Source organism: Macrobrachium nipponense, chromosome 16, assembly GCF_015104395.2.
Source record: "Macrobrachium nipponense isolate FS-2020 chromosome 16, ASM1510439v2, whole genome shotgun sequence".
NCBI classification, from domain to species: Eukaryota; Metazoa; Arthropoda; class Malacostraca; order Decapoda; family Palaemonidae; genus Macrobrachium; species Macrobrachium nipponense.
In genome coordinates, this window is record NC_087209.1 from 6,392,795 (window position 1) to 6,415,347 (window position 22,553).

Here is a 22,553-nt window from a genome sequence, read left to right on the forward strand (position 1 = left end):
GTATGTCATATGTATTATATCAATACCTCAACGCCTTACAGCAATTTTCTATTGGGCGTACTTAAATGTTAACTAAAATCGGCTGCCCCAAAGATGTTTGGTTGGGCCTAAAACGGACCCCCAAGGGGAGCAGGCAATGAACACATTTTTTTGTCCAGCAGGCAAATCGAACCTGCTTCGTAAACAAATAATTTAAACAGTCAGGGTTTTCAGCCTGTTCTGACGCCCATAACAATCTATTCGAGAATTTTTACCTTTCTCTCTCTCTCTCTCTCTCTCTCTCTCTCTCTCTCTCTCTCTCTCTCTCTCTCTCTCTCTCTCTCTCTCTCTCTCTCTCTCTCTGTGTTCGTATGGAAGGAAGAAATAGATTCATGTTATACAGATATTTTGCCAGTTTATTTATTTATGAATTAGTTTCACAGCCATGAGAAGCAGGTTTTTCAGCCAGATGTTTTATACTGACGCTCATAACAATCTATTCGAGAATTTCAACTTTTTTTTCTCTCTGTGCTCGTATGGAAGGAAGAAATAGATATTATTTTGCCAGTTTATTTATTTATGAATTAGTTTCACAGCCATGAGAAGCATAATGGGCTAACATAATTGATTTAAGCCTTGTATGTTGGCCCTATAATTGGTTATCATTTCCCTTTTTGACAAAAATTGATAAAGTGCAGATAACGCATTAATCGTATATATTTTAAATGCCCTTGAAATCGTATGCCTCCTAGGACGTGAACCAATTCTCTCCCAGTAGCTATTGCGTTTTGGTTTGGACAGTAGCTAATCATTTTGAATACGACTTTGTTTTTTAAATGAAAGGAGGTTTTATCTAACATATGGAGAGATATCCTCCGTCTGCCGAGTCGACAGAAAGCGGGAAGAACGAAAGGGCACTTGTCACAGTGCCGCCTCATCGTCGACTTCCACCGCGTATGCAGTGTTTATGCGGACTTCAATCTAAAGCTCGTCGAAATAACAGAAAATCGACTTTTATTAACTCCCGAATGATTCGTTGGTCATAATTCAGCAATTTTATTGCAACGCTTAAAATCTAAGCAGGGAAATATGGTAGAACAATAACATTCAAATTGCGCCTCACGTCAGGCCGATGTTTGGTAATAACAATGACTCCGAAGCCGTTGAAAAAGGAACTCGCCTTCGATTTTACGACGCGTTCGATTTAATGAGAACTCTAAAAATGGCGTTTTTGAAAATGTCAAGTTGTTCTTTTAGGATAGATTGACTCGAACCAGGGTTATAAGTATTATTTTTGAAGGTAGGGGTAACCGGTACAGCTATTTAAGAAGGCGAAGTCGCCGCCAACCGATGGGAATCGGACGCCGAATTCGCCACTGCGGGAGGGGGAAGAAGAGGGAGACACACCACCGAACCAAATTGCTTTGTAATAGTGCCATGAACACATCGAGTGCCTTCTTCTTCCTCACCAACATCTGTCGCAAGGCCTCCTTCGTCGCCGCCGCCACCACCCAGCGCCTGCTGAAGAAGAACAACCCCAATACTCCTCTTCTGTGCCATCGAATTAGGTTATTTAGCGTAAGACAAATGGCGAGTTTCGGTGGTTTGAGTTTTATAAGCCTAGTGAGCTTCTTTCTATACCTGTGCCGGTAGGCTTCTGGTTGGGGAAGCTTGAATGGCATTCCACCGAAAGCTTTAGGCAGCTTTTAAGCTTCATTTAAGCTTTTTAGGTCATTATATAGATACTTTTAGGCGTCTGATGGTTAGCTGTTAAGGGTATAAGACGTAAGTTTAAGCTTACGGCAGTGAATTTGCATTTAGCTAACCTTAGAAGCTTAATTTAGATTATATAAGCTTAAATTAGGCTAGTAATTATAGAATTAAATTATTGTCGTTAAGCTTTGGTTAGGCTTAGATTCATCATGGTATTTAGGTATGTAGTAGGAGGGAGACTGTTAGGCCTACATCGTGAAGTAGCTTAAGCCTGTTAGGCCTAGTTAGGAGCGTTAAGTTCGCTCGTTTCGTTATTTGTCAGGCTGGTTAACCTCTCACTTATACATGTGGTATTTTAGAATAATGCAAATGAACAGTGCTTTTATTTTGGGTCAAAAGGTAGGCCTAACCTGTGACCAAAATCCAACCAATAGGTAGGTCTAAGACTACAGGTAATAAAGTCACTGGAAAAATGTTCAAAGTTTTGGCAAGGAAGAAAAATTTGTAGGAAACAAAATTCACAATTTTGGCTAGGAAAAAAGTTGAGAGAAAAAATGTCACAATTTTGGCTAGGGAAAAAAATTTAATTTTTTTCGAGGAAAAAAATTTCAATTTTGGCAATGAAAAATTTTACTGGAAAAAATGTAAAACTCTTGGCTAGGTATGGTATGAAAAAAGTCGCAAGGAAAAATGTCACAATTTTGGCTATGAAGAAAGCTCACAGGAAAAAAAAAAAAAATTTTAGTTAAGAAAAAAGTTGCCAAAAAAAATAATCACAATTTTGTCTGGGAAAAATGTCGCAGGAAAAAAATGTCACAATTTTGCCTATGAAGAAAAGTCACTGGAAGAAATGTCACAATATTGCCCAGGAAAAAAAAAGTTCTCAGGAAAATAGGTCACAATTTTTGCTAGGAAAAAAGTCACAGTAAAAAAAATCACATGAAATTAGTTTTTTTTTTTTTTTTTTTTTTTTTTTTCAGTAATCCCTAATTGCCTTTTGCAAAACATGGTAGAAAGGCGCATACATACGGGGTTAAAACCCTTGGGTGTCACTAACTAGGAAATATGTAGCTTTTTTTTTTCCCATGACTCAACCTAGATTAGGTACATTTTTCCCAGTTTTAGGGTCATGACTGATCACACAATTCGCCAATAAATAATATACTTATTACTCTCTAAAATATATAAATACAATCAAGTAAGAAGGACAAGGAGAAAATTGAAGGGAAGATGGAATAGCCCTAACCCTATACCACTTAAGACCTGTTCAGAACTCATTTGAGATGAATTCTTGGGTATTTTTCTTTGAGCATTATTTTGGAGTTGTTATGCTGTGATCTCCATTTTGTACTTGTCATGATAATGACCGGGAATCATGCAGTCCTACAGCACATGGACCATTGAAAATTTGGGAGCATGTCCACATCAAGATTAAGTGAAACCCTTATGGTTTATGTCATTAACATTATTGAAAAATTGAAAAAAAACACAAAATCACCGTGTAACTTGTTTACTTCTAAGCACTATATTTACATTTAATTTTACTTGGGAGTAAACAAGTTACACAGTGATTTTGTGGGTTTCTTTTTCAATCTTCAGAAGAAAACTGAAAGAAGATTTTGTTTGGATTAACATTATTGAAGAGAGGTTAAGGCGTCATGAACCACAGGTAGTAGCCTCTGCAAAACTAGACCAGCTTTTGGCTTTCCTGCTGATTGGCATCAACTTTGACAAGTTAGAATTGCTAGATACATTCACAAAAACATGGTTTTCCATTGCCACCTGCATCATCATTAGTTTTTTGAGGCATAGTTTGAATAAGCCTTTACCTAACCTTATTTAGGGCTTTGAATCCTGCCTCACCAGGCAAGCCCCACTTTCTCTTTGAACTCCAAAATTTAACTTGAAATAGAGCAAACAGTTTAAAGTGAAATGGAGAGATTCATCCTAATTTAACCTACCTAGGATGTTATGCTATGCTATACTGTAACTTAATCTGTTGTTATTCGTGTGCCTATATGAACATTAAGTATTTTTAGGTTTCCACTGGAAAGTTCTATTTAAAAGATTTTTCAATTTTTTTTTATGACAACCACTGTAACTGAAGTCAGAATCCCCAGGAAGGATGGGAAACTGGCCAAGTCTTAAAAAAGCATGAAACTAGTGATATTTTTATTTGCTAAAGGTACCTATTACATCATATAAAAAGCATATTCCCGAATGTGTGATGCAAGATACAGGTGCACCATATGAAAAATTACATATTCCCCAATGTGTGAGATGTACAGGTGCACAAGGCAAGAAGTGTTGAAACACCCTGAAAATAACTCTTTCCCCAGTATACTAATAAACATCTGTTAAATTTGTCTATCCTGTATGAATTGGAATATCAGGGTTGTTTGTGTGAGAGAGCGCCATATAAAGTTCTTGGTATGAGCGATATGCATTATGTTTTTAATTTTGAAGGAGTCTAGTAAATAATATTTGGAACTTTATTTCAACTCCATAATTAAACCTTTCTTCTCTTGGAATAAACATGGTAAAAATTGTCTTAACAGGTGAGCACCACAATGCCAACACCTCAGGGAATCCATGGGTTGTATGATTTCCGTCGAGCAACTCCAGAAGGTATAATCAAAGAAACAGATGCACTCATTGCGCAACAGCGAGCTGTTTATGACCAGATAGCGGACCTTCCAATTGAAAAAGTTACCTACGATAATGTTATCAAGGTATGCTTTTGCTTAGATGTGAATGTAACATGTTGACAATTGATAATTGAATGAATAAATTTGAGTACACAAGTATAGGTTCATGTACGTGAATGTAAAATGTTGACAATTGATAATTGAATGAATAAATTTGAGCACACCAGTATAGGTTCATGCACATAATCATTATACTCTATAGTATATTAAAAGTAATATCTGTTTTGTACAGCAACTTGCAGAATTGATGGCCGAGCGTTCCACCCTAGGATCGCCACTAGATTTTCCACAACATGCGGCAACTGACAAAGAAGTACGTGAAGCTTCAAGTAAGGCAGAGCAGAAGCTTGAAGAGTTTGATGTGGAAATGAGGTGAGTAGTTATAGTCAGCAAGGAGGCAATTATCATTGTTTTGAAGATAATTTTGGCTGTAATACAAGTGGATTTTTGTTTGCTGTCCTTTTCAGTAATTGTAGCTAAGTGCTATTTCAGGTTATTTGGTAATAATGCTGGTTGTATGACACCTAACCTTGTCTTAAGCATTTCCCATTTGGAAATTTATTTTCCAAGCTATTGCAAAGTATTGTATTCAGCACACTTCTATGGAGAATGTTTTTTAAATTTGCATAGCACTATTTAGAAAGATTGCATTTGGCTGTAGTATCTTTTTTAGTTAAATTACAAGTTTTTTCTATTACTGTTAGTATATAAACTTGCATACCTGATGTATTATTTACCTCAGTTATTGATTTATAGATTTTCCCTTTTTTGCAGTATGAGAAAAGAAATATTTGATAGAGTGATATCATTTAAGAAAACAGATGACCTTACAGATGAGCAGAAGAGACTGGTAGACAAGCTTATATTACATGGAAAACGAAATGGTGAGTTTTAGTATGCTACAAGTTTGTCTTATTCCAAGGTGGACCATTTTTTAATTACATGTACCATTCTTATAGATATTGTTAAAATTTTTCCAAGTGCTTAGCATAGAATTTCATGAAATCTGCTTTGAAATACGTAGGACTTTAACAAGCTTCGTTTTTAGTGGCTATCTGTATATATCACAGAGAAGGAAAAGGATGAAGATGTGTTTAGAATTTTTATATTAGTAATTCATTGTTATGCTTTGTATGTTTCTCATCAGCATTCTAGTACAGTACACGGAAGGTGTAAAGGGATAAGTGTTTATATGAATTATAAGCCAGCTACTCGTACAGATATCTTAACACCTCTGGGGGCAAAGATGCCAAGCATTGTATCGCATTTGTAATGCCGAGAGGCATTGTTAGTGAGTGGAGGAAAATAACTATGTCCATTCATTTAGATATGAAAGGGAAGTTGTTACAGTGATACTGAAATTAGTGGTGATTGTTGGGTTCCTGGTGAATTTGTCTCATTTGATGACTAAAGCACAGCTTGGATTTTATTGAATTGTTAAAATAGAAAGGTATTGATAGGTTTATCTGAGCGAACTGGTTCAGAGTTCAGTAATGTGTACAGTAGTACATTGCACACACCACAATTTGTTAATTAGGAGGATGTATGGAAAGTAAAACTTTTAACTACAGTACTATGTTCTCCTGATTGAAGAACCCTTAGGCTTGACTGATGTGAAAATAGAATTTAACATTTTGAATTTTTTTCTTGTAGTTTTATGTTGCCTGTTGTAAGTTTTAGTCATATAATGTAATTTCAATTTTCAATAAACCAAAAATCTGTCATCACCAAGTCATTGAGGAATTTATTGTAGTAATGGTTGACCTTTGTATCACCAGCAATAGTTCTTTGTCCTGTGCCTCTTAAGTCAGTTTGATTGGATTGGAGTCAATTCTTGGCATTTCTACCCATTGTCCCTTTCTTGACATTGAAATCCATATGTACAGAACTGGGCATATTGACTGTTATCTGTATGGATTCTCTTTACCACTAACTTTCTAGACTTTTAGAGTCAACCTTTCTCTTGATGTTGGTATTCACTGACATGTGAACAGGTTATGAAAGGTAAAAGAAATGTGCAGAAAAGTATTTGAACCTTTTTACTGTGTCCTAGAGAAAAATTCTCAGATTACTTTTGTGTGAAATCATCCTGTAGGACAGAAAGATGTTAGGCTTGCTGGCAAGTGAGGAACTTGTCCCCATTATCAAGTGAATGTTGTCTCTCTGTATATTGGGTGGTTTGCTTATCAAGATAACCAAGAATTCAAAACTTCCTTATATTATGGGTTTGAAAGTTAATAAATCAAGGGGGTTGGCTGAGCAAATTTTAGATAAATATGAGTAACTAACAAGATTTGTAATTTTATATGGCTTCTTTCATTACTTGTAGAATTTAGCTGTAGCATGTGAAGTCACCTGCTAGTCAGTCATTTCAGGTCCATTCTGTATAAAATGAGTGTACATAACACATTAAGAGTTCCATCACTTTCAGGGTATCCCTGTTGTTCATTCTACTGTATTTGTAATGTACTATAGGGGTAAATATGATGTTGCAACTTACATGATTGTTATTTTAGGGCTGCACTTGTCTCAAGAAATTCAGAGTGAAGTCAAGACTATTAAAAAGCGGATGTCGGAACTCAGCATAAAGTTTCAACGCAATTTGAATGAGGACAACACCAAGCTGTTTTTCACAAAAGACGAGTTGGCAGGAATGCCAGATGACTTTGTCAATGAACTTACAGAGGTGAGGATTTAATGAGCACAGAGCTATATCAGTGTGGCTCTCAGTCCACCTAGCTCTTAGTTCATGAAGTGTGCAATGCATTATTTTCATGCGGAAAAAAAAAGTAAGAGTGTATGTTGTCAGCAAACAGATCTTTGTGTGTTTATCTTGGGTACATTTAGGATTGAATCTTGGTTTACATATTTTTAGTCATTTAAAGAAGTAATTTATGCAAATGCAAAAGGTTGTATTATATAATATAATTCTAGTGTTCACTAGATTAACTGAAGGTTTGAAGTGTAAGAAAGTGGGAAAACCTAAAATTTTTTTACAGATTTTCATATATTTGTTTTTTCAAATTACAGTACAATATTACTGGAATATAGTTGCAAAGATATGCAAAATGCTCCGATAGTATATGATAATATATAATACACATAAACATAAAATGCTGAAGTACATAATGCCCCACATTTTTTATTTTTAGTTGTGTGATAACTGTATTCAGGAATAATATTGGTAAAAATTGAGATGCGTAATTGATTTACATTATATTGTAGATTTTTATCTGTGATTTTTATTCATTTTCAGGGGGAAGATGGTAACTTGAAGTTACTATGAAATATCCCCATCTATTCCCAGTTACTAAAAAGTGTCGAGTGCCACGTACAAGACAGTTGATGGTCACTGCCAGCCAAGCCAAGTGAGTTTATTCTATTTTTCACAAATTTGTTCAAGTAGTAATTATTTTAATTAGAAGACTCCGGTTCATTTATTTCCTCTTTATCATGATTATAGTTAAATATCTGTTGCAAATATTCTCGGAGTTATCCTTTCAACATTTGCCAGGTTTATGCAGGAGTGTTAAAATGTCTTGTGATTGTGGCAGTACTTACTTTTCTTGGAGTCTCATTGTTTCATTGCTAACTGTGTTGTAACTGACAGTGCTGTTGTTGTTACTCTTGGGATTATTTTCTCTGTCCTTTTCTTCTGTTACATAAAGTACTTCTTCAGACCACTTATCCAGTTTGAATGTTGATGAATCTACTCACAGATTGCTTTTTTATTTTTTTTGTAATCTGCATCTGAAGTTGTTGCTTAGAGCTTTACACAAATTGCAAGCTTACTAATGAGTATTTGGGTCATTCTTTAGTCAGGTTTGATTAAAATTTTTGAATATTGTAGTGTGATGCCTTTCATATCTTCTGTCATGTGATTAGAATTTGGAATTTTTTTTTTCATTATTAGTTGTGTTTTGGACATGAAGAGTGTTGTAAGAATAACTTCATGTTTTGGAAATATCATATGGTCTTGGCCAAGTTTGTTAGAGTAAGGCTGTATATACCTTACCCTAAGCAGCTCTCACAGATTTGAGAAAGTTAGTGGTTCTGAGAATATAATGTGACTTTTATGGATGGAGAAGTATGATATTGATATTTCATAAGTTATAGCACCCCTGTACTCTCTGCTTGGATTTACATCAACTCTGTTGCAGGTTTTATATGTAAAGTTCCCTAGGTTCACTCCTAAGAGCTGGTTTTGCTGAATTTTGGCATTATGGTTTATGCGTTTTGTGTCAAACAGTCTTAATGGTTTTCTTCAGAAACCGAGTTGCAGGCTTGTCTGATTTGATCTGTGCCACTTTGTTCTCTTACCTTAATTACTTTTATGAATCAAATCAATCACATAATATGACAGCAAGTGTGTACTTTTATTCAGCTTAGTATTGAAAAGAGAAAAGACTAAAGTAAAATCTTTGGTGCTTAACCACAGACAAAAGTGTCATGTTAAAATGAAGTATTTTGGGATCCATAATATGGAGGCCAATGGACTTTTCCTGTCATTCATTTGTACTTATAATAGCATTCAAAAGATATCAACATACAATATTTTTCTCACAAACATGCTGTGTTCATTTTCCAGTCCCAAATAAAAACATCAGGTACAAGCACCTTACTTTACATTCTAAAGTGTTTCTCCTGGCCTGTAAACAACCTTCTAAGCTGTCAGAGTCCTGTCCCAAAGACAGTAGTCCTGTTGTGCTTTTCTAGATCCGACTGGTATATATATATGCTGTGGGAATAATCTGTAACCCTGCCCTTCTGCCTGTGTTGCAGTTGTCTAACAGATATGATTGATGGTGTTATCATGAAACAGAGTTCTTTCCTTTCAGCCCCAGTGGTCTCTAAGCCTTATATCAAGACTACAAAAAAAGTGAGGATGGCTGCACCTCATGCATTGTACTGTAGGCATCACTTAAGGTTCTTTGCAGCTTACTTTCAGCCCCAAGGTTCAACCCCTCTCTCTTTCTTACAGCTTGCTTTTCATTCTCTCCTAACAATTGTTCCATATGTGCTCTTGATTTCCTTTTCAGTACTGAATGACATTGTGTCCCGGTGCTTGGCCTATGGCCTTATCATTATTATTACGTATTATTAAAAGGGCTTAGTTTTTCCAGACCTCTGAGTCTTAAGTAGACTATTCTCCAGCTGGTTATGGCCTTTGGCCTAAATTTTATATTCTTCTTATTCCTGTTCCCTTACAAAGTTTAAGGACACCATGAGGTTTATGTAAATTTAGAGGCTACTTTTAGGTTGCATACCTAAAGAAGTGCTTGTTGTAAAAAATAAAATTTTTGGCATGCGATGGACATACAAGTCTCGTCTTGAAATGTGACTTGGTAGTCTTTTTAAATTTCTTGAAAGTATAGTCTTAAATTTTATTTTAAAAATGTGTACTGTCTTATTTTGTTGTATGATACTTTTGTATGCAAAGCTTATTACAAAGATTTTGATTTTTTAATATATTGTTTGTTTATTTTAATTTATTTATTTTCTTTGCAGATGCATGGAGGAGAATACTCCTATACTAGAGGAATTGATAACTTTACGTCAGAAGCAAGCAGATCTTTTAGGGTACCCGAACCATGCGTCATATATTTTAGAAGAGAGAATGGCAAGTAAGCCTGATAACGTGGAAAAGTTTTTAACAAATTTATCCGATAAACTTCAGGTTTTGTGGAAACAAGAAAGAGTTGATATGCTCAACCTGAAAAAGGAAGAGGTATGGTTTAATTTATTCAGCTTTTATGTTCATATTTTATTTGTTCAATACTTTACTTAATCCACGTGACTTACTTATAGATTACTGATATGTATATATGAAATTAAATGTACAGTACTTGTGACTGGGAAAGGTTTTGTATTGAATAAGGCTGTGATGAATGAATTTGTAGAAAAATTTTTTTTATTGTAAAATCATAAATTTTTTTTATCAACTCTATAAATTTTTTATCTATTCAATTGATTTCTGTATACCATGCAGAATTACTTAACCCATCAAAGAAAAAAAATTCTTTTAAATTTCTGTTGATTTTAATTTTTATATATGTACTGTACAGTACTCCATTATTTACTAAGGAGAAAAGTTTCTTTTAGGGCTAAATTGGAATTTCACAGCTGTAACCAGACAAATACTAGTTCCATACCATGATAATTGTTTATAAGTTTACTGTGGTGATGTTGTAACGCAGTTTATGAATATAGTATACTTATTTTTTTATTTAATCATTGCTTTTGTTTTTGTAAGTAATCCTAATGAACTGTGTTTTAGTAGGTTTAAATGTGAAAGTAGTTAGACTAAATGTTAAACTTTGAATGTTAATCCACTTGTATAAAAGAGTATCTTTGCACTAGATGACAAATGACCTTGATTAAAAGATCATTGTATTTTATTTCTATCAATAGTTTGGTGATAAAACTTCGTCTCATTTAGAAACTGTGGAATAGACGAAGATTGTTAGGCAGAGATTGATGCATCCACAGGATAAAGGATTACTACTAGACAATTATGATGATGTAACCAGTACCACTTGTGGGGTCTTGCTATTTGCACCATATTAGAAAATAATTTCCTGCTAAATGTTTGTAGAATGCCTGCGTAACCATACATTTTGAGGTTTCATATCTTTTAAGTCCTTGAAAATTCAAGTAATGTAACCTTTGAATATTTAAAGTTTAATATTTGTACAGCATTATATTATTTAATTTTGTTTTTCTTTATTTGCAGTGTGAAAAATATAGTTACGAATACTCTGGTAAGCTCGACTTCTGGGACTTCCGTTATTACATGAATCAGGTAGAAGAAAAAATGTATGCTGTGGATCAAAATGAGGCAAGTAAAGTCTTCTTATTTTAAAAATATCTTCAACAGAATAAGTTTGCTTTTTGGATGTGACAAGAGATGTTAAGTTTATGTTCTTTGTGGAGCTTGTCCAGAGGAACAGTTTGGGTTTTGTCTGTGTTCTTTCTGCTTTCTCCATCCTTCTCAGTCTTTAGTCTGTTCGTGAAAGGAAGTGTTCTGTTCCTCTTGGAGCTGTCCTTTGGGATTTCCCATTCAAGTTCCATTCTCTTGCAGAAGAGATGCCAGTCTGTGAAACCTTCAGTGGGACAAACATGGGAAAAACTGTTGGTTTAGTAAGAGTTTCATCTAACCTTCAGTAGACTTCTAGTGAGGTACTGTTCCATGGGTGTTGCTTGTGTGGCCATTGTCTGCTTTTTGGACAATGGTTCAGCACACTCAATATATGTTCCAGTGTCCTTAGTTCATGTTTTGATTCCAAGAGCAGTCACCACAGTTATATGCCACTAGACCCTGGAAACCCCTGCTTCTGTATTCCAGAATGTATAGGAGGTAACAGGAGTCTTGTTTTCTCATGCTCGTTACCATGACTCGGAATTGGCATTTCTGTGTAGGTTTTTGACTGTCCCTTCTGTCTGTTGCTGCAAGCTTAGACATAGTGGAGAATTCCTGATTCTTAGGAACTAGGTATCAAGTTTTAAAGGTTCATATTTTTGAAAGGTGTATAACCCTGAGTATTTACAGGTAATTTCCTGTTGGAAGTACCCTACTTGTGTGAACCTGCTATCGTTGAATGATACTTCTAAATATATAGTACTCTGGTTTTTATAACCAGGAAAATTCCATAACATTTTTTATTTTAAATCATTAAAAAATAATAGCTGTGGTGTTCTCTATGTGCTAGTAATAAGGTTATTATTATCATGAATATTTTGACAATTACATAAGTAGAAAATAGAAAGGTCCTATAATTTGTATGTATATTTGTTCATATCAGTTGCTTATCCATTTTCTAATCTGCCAGTGGTTTTGGAATGCTCGATGAAATTCTGAGCCAGTTTACTATAAATGATTGTATTTATGGAAAGTAGTCTAGTTATTACTAAAAATTATTTATATATAGGAATTGCTTTAACATTGTCTTACCCATAGGTCAGACAGTACTTCCCACTGGAGAAAGTAACTTCTGGCCTCCTAGGAATCTATCAGACTCTTTTGAGTCTCAAATTTACTCAGGAACCTGATGCAGACACTTGGCATGATGATGTTAAATTGGTAAGTATTTTTCCCATTTTGGTTTATGAACTTAGAGTATTATCTGTCTGAGCATTTTTTTTTTTTTTTTTTTTTAACCTGATGAGTTTAGTAATACTAAACTAATATGATTATTGTTTATAAGGAGCTGTTGGCTATATTTTTTTTTCTTTTTTAAATACAGGGTATTGTGTTTAATAGAAGTTGGTTAGTGTAGGCACTATTTCCCTAATGGTTTTTTTTTTTCTGTCTCCAGTACCGTGTTAATGATGCCAAAACTGATGAGAAGATGGGTTACTTCTTTTTAGATTTGTATCCTCGCGATGGCAAGTTTGGCCACGCTGCAATTTTCCCTCTTCAGCCGTCTTGTGTCAGAAGTAATGGTGAACGTCAGGTCAGTGTTGGGATTTTCTTTCGTTTGTGGGATTTTGTTCTTTATTTTGTTCTTTTGTTTACGAAGATCTTGTTTCAGGAGATCGGATCCAAAGTATATTTTATATTTAGGTTGAATATGTTAAGCATAGTCACTTTTAGTAAGTTTGTGCCACATGATTACAGTGACATTATTGTGGCCGTGTTTCCATCGTGTGTGAAAGTCAGGTTTCTCATCTAATATTCTGGTATTGTTCATAAACAAGTTGACATTCTTCAGAAAAATTTCCAAACATGATCCAGCCAAGTTGAAAAAATAAGAATCTCTGTGAGAGAATGGTATTCAAAAGTTCTTAGACTTACAACCAGTAGGAGAAACAGGATCCAACTACTCCTTGTGGTTAGCATTGAAATCACCGGCAAACACAAAAAGATGCCATTTTGTCATCTTTGTGTATCCTTGAATTATGTGTGCATGCCTCTTCTGAGGAACCAAAGTTTATGTGTGCAATAGTAATCTGTCAATAGTATTACCACGTAATCCGTGAAAATTACAGTAAATCACACAATACTGGTAGGAATTTTTCTCAATCTCAATGCTAGTACATTATTATTAAATACACGAGTCTATCCGTGTAGTATGCCATGTTAACTTGTTGTTAACAGTAAACAGTAACATTGTGAAAATGGGCACGCATATGAAATAATAGGAAGAATCCATGTAGAAGTGTTAGCTTCGAATAAAGTTCTAACATTGTAGCTCTAACTCTAGTTAGGAGTTTTATTTATTTTTTCTTTACAGGTTGCAGTTTGTGCAATGATGTGCAATTTTACCAAACCTACCAAAGATAAACCAGCTTTATTGGATCACTCAGAGGTACATTACTAATTTACCATAATAGTTGTAGTTCTGAGCATATTAGTTTCTTCCAACTTGACAGATTGTGCAGGTAGAATACATCTTTTCATTGATGATTTTCTAATGTGATAATATTTTTTCCAGGTGGAGACTTATTTCCATGAGTTTGGTCACGTCATGCATCACATATGTTCACGAGCAACTTTTGCCATGTTTGCGGGTACTCGAGTTGAGAGAGATTTCTTAGAAGCACCATCACAGATGCTGGAGAATTGGGTTTGGGAGAAAGAGCCTCTGTCTCTCATGTCAGCCCATTATCAGGTCTGTGAAAAATCTAATTTATTTTGTTCGTTAGCCATGCTTTCTTTCTCAATTATATCTTGATGGTGGATACATTCATCTCTTATTTTGAAAAATAAATGCTATAAAAATAAATATTTACTTATTCCTTTGGATGTAATTAGGATTACTTTATTAATTGGAATTACTTTTTTCCAGACTGGAGAAACTCTTCCTGATGAGATAATTGAGAAACTGGCGAAGTCAAGAAAAGCAAATGCAGGTGGATTCAACCTTCGTCAGATAATCTTGAGCACGTTTGATCAAGCAATTCATAGGACAGGGAAGGCAGACACAAAGGCACTCTTTGCCCAAACTTACAGGGAGATAATGGGAATTGAACCAATACCCAACACTAACATGCCAGCTAACTTTGGACATTTGGCTGGTGGCTATGATGCTCAGTACTATGGATATTTAGTAAGTACTTTCATCACTTTCAAGTTCATTAAAAAGACATTCATTTACAATATACAAAATTCTTAATAAATGGTGATGAATATTTGCACTTAAGGCATCTTCTGTTTTCAAAGACATTTCTTTAAACTGTTGAATCTCTTCATCCTCAAGCTTGTAAATTCTGAAGGAGGTATAGATAAAAATTTTTGTTGCGTTCAATTTTATTTTTTGCCAGTTATAGCTGTTGTAAGGCTCAGACATCATTGTTATGTAATATATATTCAGACTGGAATTATTACAAAAGAGGGCTGAGTAGTGAGAAGCAAAAACTTCAAAGCAGCAGTGAATCTTGATGGTTTGTAGTGGATTATAAAGGAGGAAAGAACACATACTGGAGAATATGGTGTAGGTTGTTGCAGTGTGGTGTTTTTCTGTGAACTTTTCCTTTAACATCTCTTGCAGGCAGTTTTTTGTCTTGCAGCACAGTGCACCATAATTGCATGGACTTAAGGCTTTTAAACCATTGCACGTGGGACTGCCATCTTACGTCAGTGATACGAGTCCTGCAAGATAAAATTTTCCAAATGTATTTGTGAACCATTTTGGATGTTTCTAAGATTGGTTAAGGGTACTGTTTAACTGCACTGCAAGACTTATTTACAAAGTTGGAGCAATAGAAGACTCAAGTGTTGACTTGCATAGGGCATCTGCTACTCTTTTTTTTGTAAGCTGTCCCATGTCAGATGTGTAATTTTTTGTTTTATTCTTCTTACACAGTAATTACTGAGCTTGTGTTTGGAACTCGTTCAGTTTCTTCATGTTGCTTTTGTCTATAATTTGCCAACCATCTTATGTACCCAAACTTCATGTAGACTGACTACTAGGTACTGCAGTGAAAAAAAAAATGCCTTTGATTTGTTTATTAAAAGGAATCCTGGCCAGGCCCGCTCCTGCCTGACCTTGTCTGTCAACTCCAGCATGGGGCAAGTATCTTGTGGTCGACAACATATCCACCTCAGGTTGTATAGTTCTTCAGTTTGATTCAGGCTGTCTTCTGCAAGTAGTTCAACATGATTGCTTGAGTCTTCTTCTGCAAATAGTTCAACACTAAAGCAGTTTCTTGTAATGCAAATCCACGAAATCATGGATGGCTACATTGTTGCGATGGACTTTATCTTGAAACACATTGGCCCTTGATCAGCTATTTCTTCTGAGGGTGGTACTGTTTATATATTGTAGGGTGTTTTCAGTGTTTATCCTATGAAGGACATCTGATTCCTGTTTGGAAAGCTGTGCCGCTGCGTGTTTCATGGTAACTTCTTTTTCCATTACTTTCCCATTGTTCTGAGCTTGTTCTGAAACTAAAAATTTTCCCTCCATCTTCCTGTTGCTGAGGTATCCATGCCTGCCTCACACTGCCAAATTAATGAGGATTTTTAGGCACAGTACTGCATTGTAAGATGGTGGCATGATATTGATGGGTTTCCCAGCCATGTGCCCTTACTTTTCTTGACATGTCTCTTGTCATAGTTTTCATTACCAGATGATGTGCAGTTGTATCTGGTAGTCATACTGCAGTTTTTTTTTTTTTTTTTTTTTTTTTTTTTTTGTATGCAAGTGGCCACCATTGTTTCAGTAGGTTATTAAAATCACTTCCTAAGGGAAGATGCTGTTCCCCATCGTTCAAGGCTGGTTACCAAGTTGCAGCAGCTGAAGTATTCTCCACTCATTGATACTCCAAAAGGCATTGACTGTACTCCCTGTTTGTAAGTGGATTTCTCTTGCCAAACGAGTTTCCATTGCATTTTTCAGTGTTCTGTGCTAGGAACTTTTTAATAGCACTCATTAATTTTCTTCTTAATCTAAAGATGTCGTTTTGCATTGCTGTAGTATAGATAGCATTCCAACATTGCCTTGCACCTCAAATTCCATCATCATCATGGACAAATTCCAGTATGAATGGTCACATTGGTGAGAAGACTTTCAACGCAGGTGGTTTTTTGTCATGCATCCTCCAAATAATTTTTGAAGGCTTCTTTATGGTGAAAGGCTTGGAGACTGATTTTTCTTACACTGCTCTTGGATTCCTTAAAATTCATGGGGAGTTGTTCTGTTCTCTTCATATCATGATTTGGCCTGTCCTTCATACACTGGTCTTGGATGCCTTGGGAATTGTGCTGTTCCTCTTCATGTCATGAAGCAGCCAAGAGTTATCTCGTTTTCTGCAAGTCGAGTCATGTGTTGTTCTCAGTAGTTCTGGGGTTTCTTGCTGTTCTTCATCATCATCAGGGTGAGGCAGTTGAAGATTCTTTTGATGACGATTCTCCAAAGGACTTTCGTAGACTGGAAAGAACGAATAGGAGATTGTGGTTGTATTTATACATATAAAAAAGAGAGTAATAGTAGTGCAGAAGATAAGAGGCAATTCGAAAAGCTATTAGATATGCTACTAGAATACAACATTCAACAAATAAATCACCTGCCAACAAGAAAGGAAAATACTTTAGACCTAGTATTTATGAACGAGGTGAATTATGTTAAAGAAATAATAGTTTATAATGAGAGTATTTCAGACCATAATGTCATAGAATTAACAATCCATTCCAAAGCAAGTGAAAACAGAGATAAGCAAGAAATGAAAAAGTGTGAAGGATATGGAAAATACAACTTCTACAGTAAAAATATAAAATGGTCAGAAATAAATGAAGAATTAAACAAAGATTGGGATAACATTTTCGTAAGTGATGACACAAGGGTAAATACGGAGATATTATATAAAATATTAGAAAAAATAGTGTATAAATATATACCGAAGAAGAAAAGTAAACATCAGTCATGCATACCAAGAGACAGAAGGATCTTGTTCCAGAAAATCAGAAAGTGGAAAAAAGGTCTTGCAAAAGAAAAAAATGCATGGAAAGTTATAGAACTAAAAAGTAAGAGAAAATGCTGAACAAAACATTATACAATCAAAAGAAAATGAAAAACGGGACTTTGAAGAAAAAACCCTAGTAACAATGTCAAGCAAACCCCAAATTAATAACTCGTATGCAAAAAAGAATGAATAACAAAAAAAGAATAGAAAATAGGCCCTCTAAAGAATTGTAAGGGAAGGGAGATTAACGAATGAAAAAAAGGAAATGTGCAACATATTGGCAGAACGATATAAGAGAGAATTCACCCCTAGAATTGATAATGAAGATAATGATATAGAAGTAAGGGACAAAAAGTGAATATTTAGCTGACATAGATATTAATGAAGCTGATATTATGCAGGCTATTAATGAAAATAAAAATGGAGCTGCTGCAGGTCCTGATGGTGTCCCTGCTATTTTGTTAAAGAAAGTAGTTCATTCTATCGCAAAGTCACTTGCAATATTATTAAGACAAAGTGTAGATACAGGCAAGATTTATGATGAGCACAAATTAGCATATATTGCCCCTACTTTCAAAAGTGGATCAAGACTAGAGGCAAGTAATTATAGGCCTGTGAGTCTAACATCACATATTATGAAAGTGTATGAAAGGGTAATGAAGAAAAATATTATGAAACATTCAATAAAAAATAATTTGGTTAATATAGGACAACATGGTTTTGTACCCGGAAAAAGTACACAAACCCAACTGTTAGTCCACCGTGAGAACATATACAAAAATATGAAAAGCGGAAATGAAACATATGTGGCTTATCTAGACTTTGCAAAAGCTTTTGACAAGGTAGACCATAATAGATTAGCGAAGAAAATTAGAAAACTTAATATAGTGGATAAAGTAGGAAGATGGTTAAAAGAATTTTTACACAACAGAAAACAGATAGTTATTGCAAACGATGATAAATCGGATGAAGCTAAGGTAATATCCGGTGTGCCACAAGGTACAGTGTTAGCTGCATTACTGTTTGTTATTATGATTGCAGACATAGACAGTAACGTTAAGGACTCGGTAGTGAGTAGTTTCGCCAATGACACAAGAATAAGTAGAGAAATTACTTGTGATGAAGATAGGAACGCGCTACAAAGAGACCTTAACAAAGTATATGATTGGGCTGAGGTTTAATAGGATGGTATTTAACTCTGATAAATCTGAATCAATAAATTATGGAGACAGAAGGAAAGCTATATGCATATAGGGGACCTAATGAGACAGTCCCAAATAAGGAAGCAGTTAAAGACCTTGGTGTGATGATGAATAGGAACATGTTATGCAATGAACAAATAGCAATTCTATTGGCAAAATGTAAAGCAAAAATGGGAATGTTGTTACGGCACTTTAAAACAAAAGCTGAACACATGATTATGCTTTATAAAACATGAAAAGCTGAACACATGATTATGCTTTATAAAACATATGTTCATAGTCCACTTGAATATTGCAATATGATATGGTACCCACACTATCAAAAGGATATTGCACAAATAGAGAGTGTACAAAGATCCTTTACAGCTAGAATAGAAGAAGTTAAGGATCTTGACTACTGGGAAAGACTCCAATCCTTAAAATTATATAGTCTAGAAAGGAGAAGAGAACGCTACATGATAATTCAGGCATGGGAACAGGTAGAAGGAATAGCCGAAAAAATCATGGAGCTAAAAATATCAGAAAGAGCAAGCAGAGGTAGATTAATAGTGCCCAAAACTATACCAGGAAAAATAAGGAAAGCACACAGGACATTAATCCACTACGCACCAGCATCAATAATGCAGCGTCTATTCAATGCGTTGCCAGCTCATCTGAGGAATATATCAGGAGTGAGCGTAGATTTGTTTAAGAATAAGCTCGACAAATATCTCCGCTGCATCCCAGACCATCCAAGATTGGAAGATGCAAAATATACTGGAAGATGTGCTAGCAACTCTTTGGTAGACATTAGAGGTGCCTCACACTGAGGGACCTGGGGCAACCTGAACAAGATGTAAGGTCTGTAAGGTAAGGGCATTTGGACCTTTGGAAGCTATAATATGATTTATTATTTGCTTGCTCCTTGGTGCTGGAATTTTCTATCTTAGAGATATGTTGTTGCTGCAACAATTGTTGTTTATGATCAATATTTGCCGTATCGCTCCGAATTCATGTGGACAAATTTTCTGATACTATAGTTGTGTAAACCTTCCCTCCTGTCATTTCACCTCTAAAGGGCAGCTACTTCCTTGCTGTCACACATCACCAAGTGTATTCTTGACAACTTTTCTTCTGGTAGGTTAGTTCTGCAGCTGGCAATATTGGTTAGAAGACTTTCAGCAGAGGTGGTTACTTATTATGCATCCAGAAAATATGTTTTGATGGCTTCTTCGTGGTGAAGGGCCTGAAATCATGTCCTTCAGCACCTTAAAATCCCCGTGGAGTGGTGCTGTTCTCTTTTTCTGAAAGTTTAGTTCCTATGGTGACCTCTTGGCTGGAACCTTTCCCTTCTGTAAAGAGCAGGTGCTTACTTGCTTCCACACATCACTAGGTGTATCTTTGACAACTCTTCTTAACTTCTGGTCTTGTAGTTGTGTAGTTTGGTTCATATTTGGAGTGTTTCTTGTTAGGTGAGGGTTCAAATCGTATCCTTAGGGTTTTATGAGAGATTTTCCTCTCTCTCCTAAACATTTCAATTTTTCAACTGTTTGTTCTCCAATAACTTTAATCATCTTGGGCTGCTGCTTTTCTCTCTGCCATGAGAAAGCAAAGCTGATAACTTGTTGGGGTAGCTAACGACACTGCTGCAGTCTTGTATGGTGCTGTTGGGAAATCTTTGATGAGCATCAGGTTACAGTTTTGCAAGCTGTCCCACCGTCAGTGCAGTAGTGACTATTTTCCATTGCATATCAGCATCTGCCTCACCTCTCCAGTGTCACAAGGGCAGATATCCTGGTACCATATTTCTTACTCTCGGCTTTCATCAGGTGTATGGAAACCTTTTCCACAGTCCTGTGCACTACCAACCATTGACCTGGCTTGTTGTCTGCTGTTCTCTGTCAGTAAGTTTGTTGCTGGAACAATTTTCACCTGAACATGGCTTCTCATATTATTATGTCATTCTGACATCATATTTCTCTGCTGATTTGTTTCTTGCCAGATCTTGCTTCTGCCAGTCCTATTCCTTTCAATATTTTCACAATTCTTGAGGTTTGTCATATTTTTTACCCGCTTGCTGTTTTTATATCCACTTCTGTAAGATAAAATAATGAGTTTGTCCTTCAGTAATGATCTTTGAAAGATGTTCTTTTAAATGTAAATAATGTTTAATCCATCGACATTTTACTATGAAGTTTTTCAATGTTTTTATGCCAGTGACATTCCTGAGCCCTTACTTCCTTTTAGAGTACTCTATCTAACAACAAAATATTAGCATTTATGAAGCAGCAACACCTGCCACTGTATTTTGTATAGAAAAAACAAATTTTTATTTTTTTTCCATAACTCACCTCTTTTGTTGTGTGAACATAAGCGCCTGGTTTTAATTCTTGCTGAACTAACTTCATTATGGTCCCTCTATTTTTCAGTGGAGTGAAGTCTTCTCCATGGATATGTATGAAAGCAGATTCAAAAAGGAAGGAATATTGAACCCAGTTATCGGGTCAGACTATCGCAAGCTTATTCTTCAGCCTGGCGGATCAAAGGACGCTGCTATTCTCCTGAGGGACTTCTTGGGTCGAGATCCTAGTCTGGAACCATTCCTCCGCAGCAAAGGACTTCAAGCGTAAACCTAAGAAGAAAAATGTAAAAAGTTTAGTGTAATGACATGTGGTTTGTTGTAAAAAAATTCATGAGAAATATGGACGAGTGGAAACTAATTAAATTGTGGGTAATGGGAGAAGAAGAAAAGCTCAATAAGCCTGCTCAATAACAACGTCCATGATATTGCTGTGCATAAAACCAAAGGTACAAAATTTTCTTACTAGAACTATTTGAGAAGTTTGTCATCTTCAATTTATGCAAAAGTGATGAGAATTTATAAATATATTTTAAAAAATTTCGGTTCTGAATTGAGCAAAAATATACCTGTAAGTTTTTTAACTCTTCATGTGCAGTAAAATGGGAGTAAGGATTTGCCACTAAAGAGAGAAGGAGCTATTTTAAGTTTGGTTGAATATTTTTATTGTTGACAATACTAACAATGGATTTTTTACTGAAGGGTAAAATGTACAGGTTGTTAAATGTATATTTTATGTTTATTTTTACCATTCTGTATAAGTAAATTGATTATTAAATTTTTATGTTTTGTTTCCATGATTACTCATTTTTCCTTTCATCATATATAGACTATCCGTATACTGTATTTAAAATCTATATAAGGCCAGAAAAATCTTTGCACTTATGTGCCATAGAGGTTTATGTGATTTCCAAGTAAACCACAGCACTCCCTAACTGACTGTGGGTAACAAACTAATTTAAATGAATGATAATACTGAAAACTTTGCAAAATATGGAACATTATTTATAAAGTATGCAGTTTCACCAGAATCAGATTTCCAGACTACCTGAGATGGGGCAAATTTATTTTCAGTTGGAAAATATCCAAGAGAAGACAAAGCAACAAATGCTACAAGGTTTACAGTGGGAAGAATGATAAAATGAGCCTATGTAGATGCCTGTGCTCCACACATCATTATGTAAATATTACGCCCATGGTGTCAATAACCGAGATGATGTGACCAATTTTTAACGAACAATCAATCAAACCCATGAGTGCCTCAGTGGCGTGGTTGGTATGGTGTTTGCGTCCCACCTCGGTGGTCGCGGGTTCGATTCTCCATTGAGGAGTGTGAGATGTGCGTTTCTGGTGATAGAAGTTCACTCGATGTGGTTTGAAAGTCACGTAAAGCCGTTGGTCCCGTTGCTGAATAACCACTGGTTCCATGCAACGTAAAAACACCATACAAACAATCAAACCCATAGGGTCAAAGCACTTCTCTCCCTCTGTATCAGTAAAGAGGGATTTATTAGCAGAATCCCAGATTAGTGGTTACCAAGAAACATAACCAACAATTCAAGAAATTACACTTGCAGTGAAAGAGAGTAGGCTACTACCACCAACCATCACAAGATCAAGACTTGGAGTCCACAACTGATACTGTACAAATACAGGTTCATCTCGCAGCAAATAAGAATAATTCAGAAGGGCAAGGAATATTTGCATCCC

General features: G+C 35.5%; 1 protein-coding gene across 1 annotated transcript; it reads left to right on the forward strand.

The window, feature by feature from the left end:
* The first annotated feature begins 1,349 nt into the window (after positions 1-1,349).
* LOC135195550 (thimet oligopeptidase-like) lies at positions 1,350-21,636 on the forward strand. The gene is given in 15 exon segments (XM_064221813.1): positions 1,350-1,557; positions 4,251-4,424; positions 4,633-4,772; positions 5,175-5,284; positions 6,917-7,086; positions 7,657-7,666; positions 7,669-7,768; positions 9,909-10,128; positions 11,134-11,238; positions 12,358-12,480; positions 12,716-12,853; positions 13,634-13,708; positions 13,835-14,011; positions 14,189-14,449; positions 20,914-21,636. Coding segments are annotated over 15 exon segments (2,145 nt in total). The 5' UTR covers positions 1,350-1,416; the 3' UTR covers positions 21,115-21,636.
* The last annotated feature ends 917 nt before the right edge of the window (positions 21,637-22,553 follow it).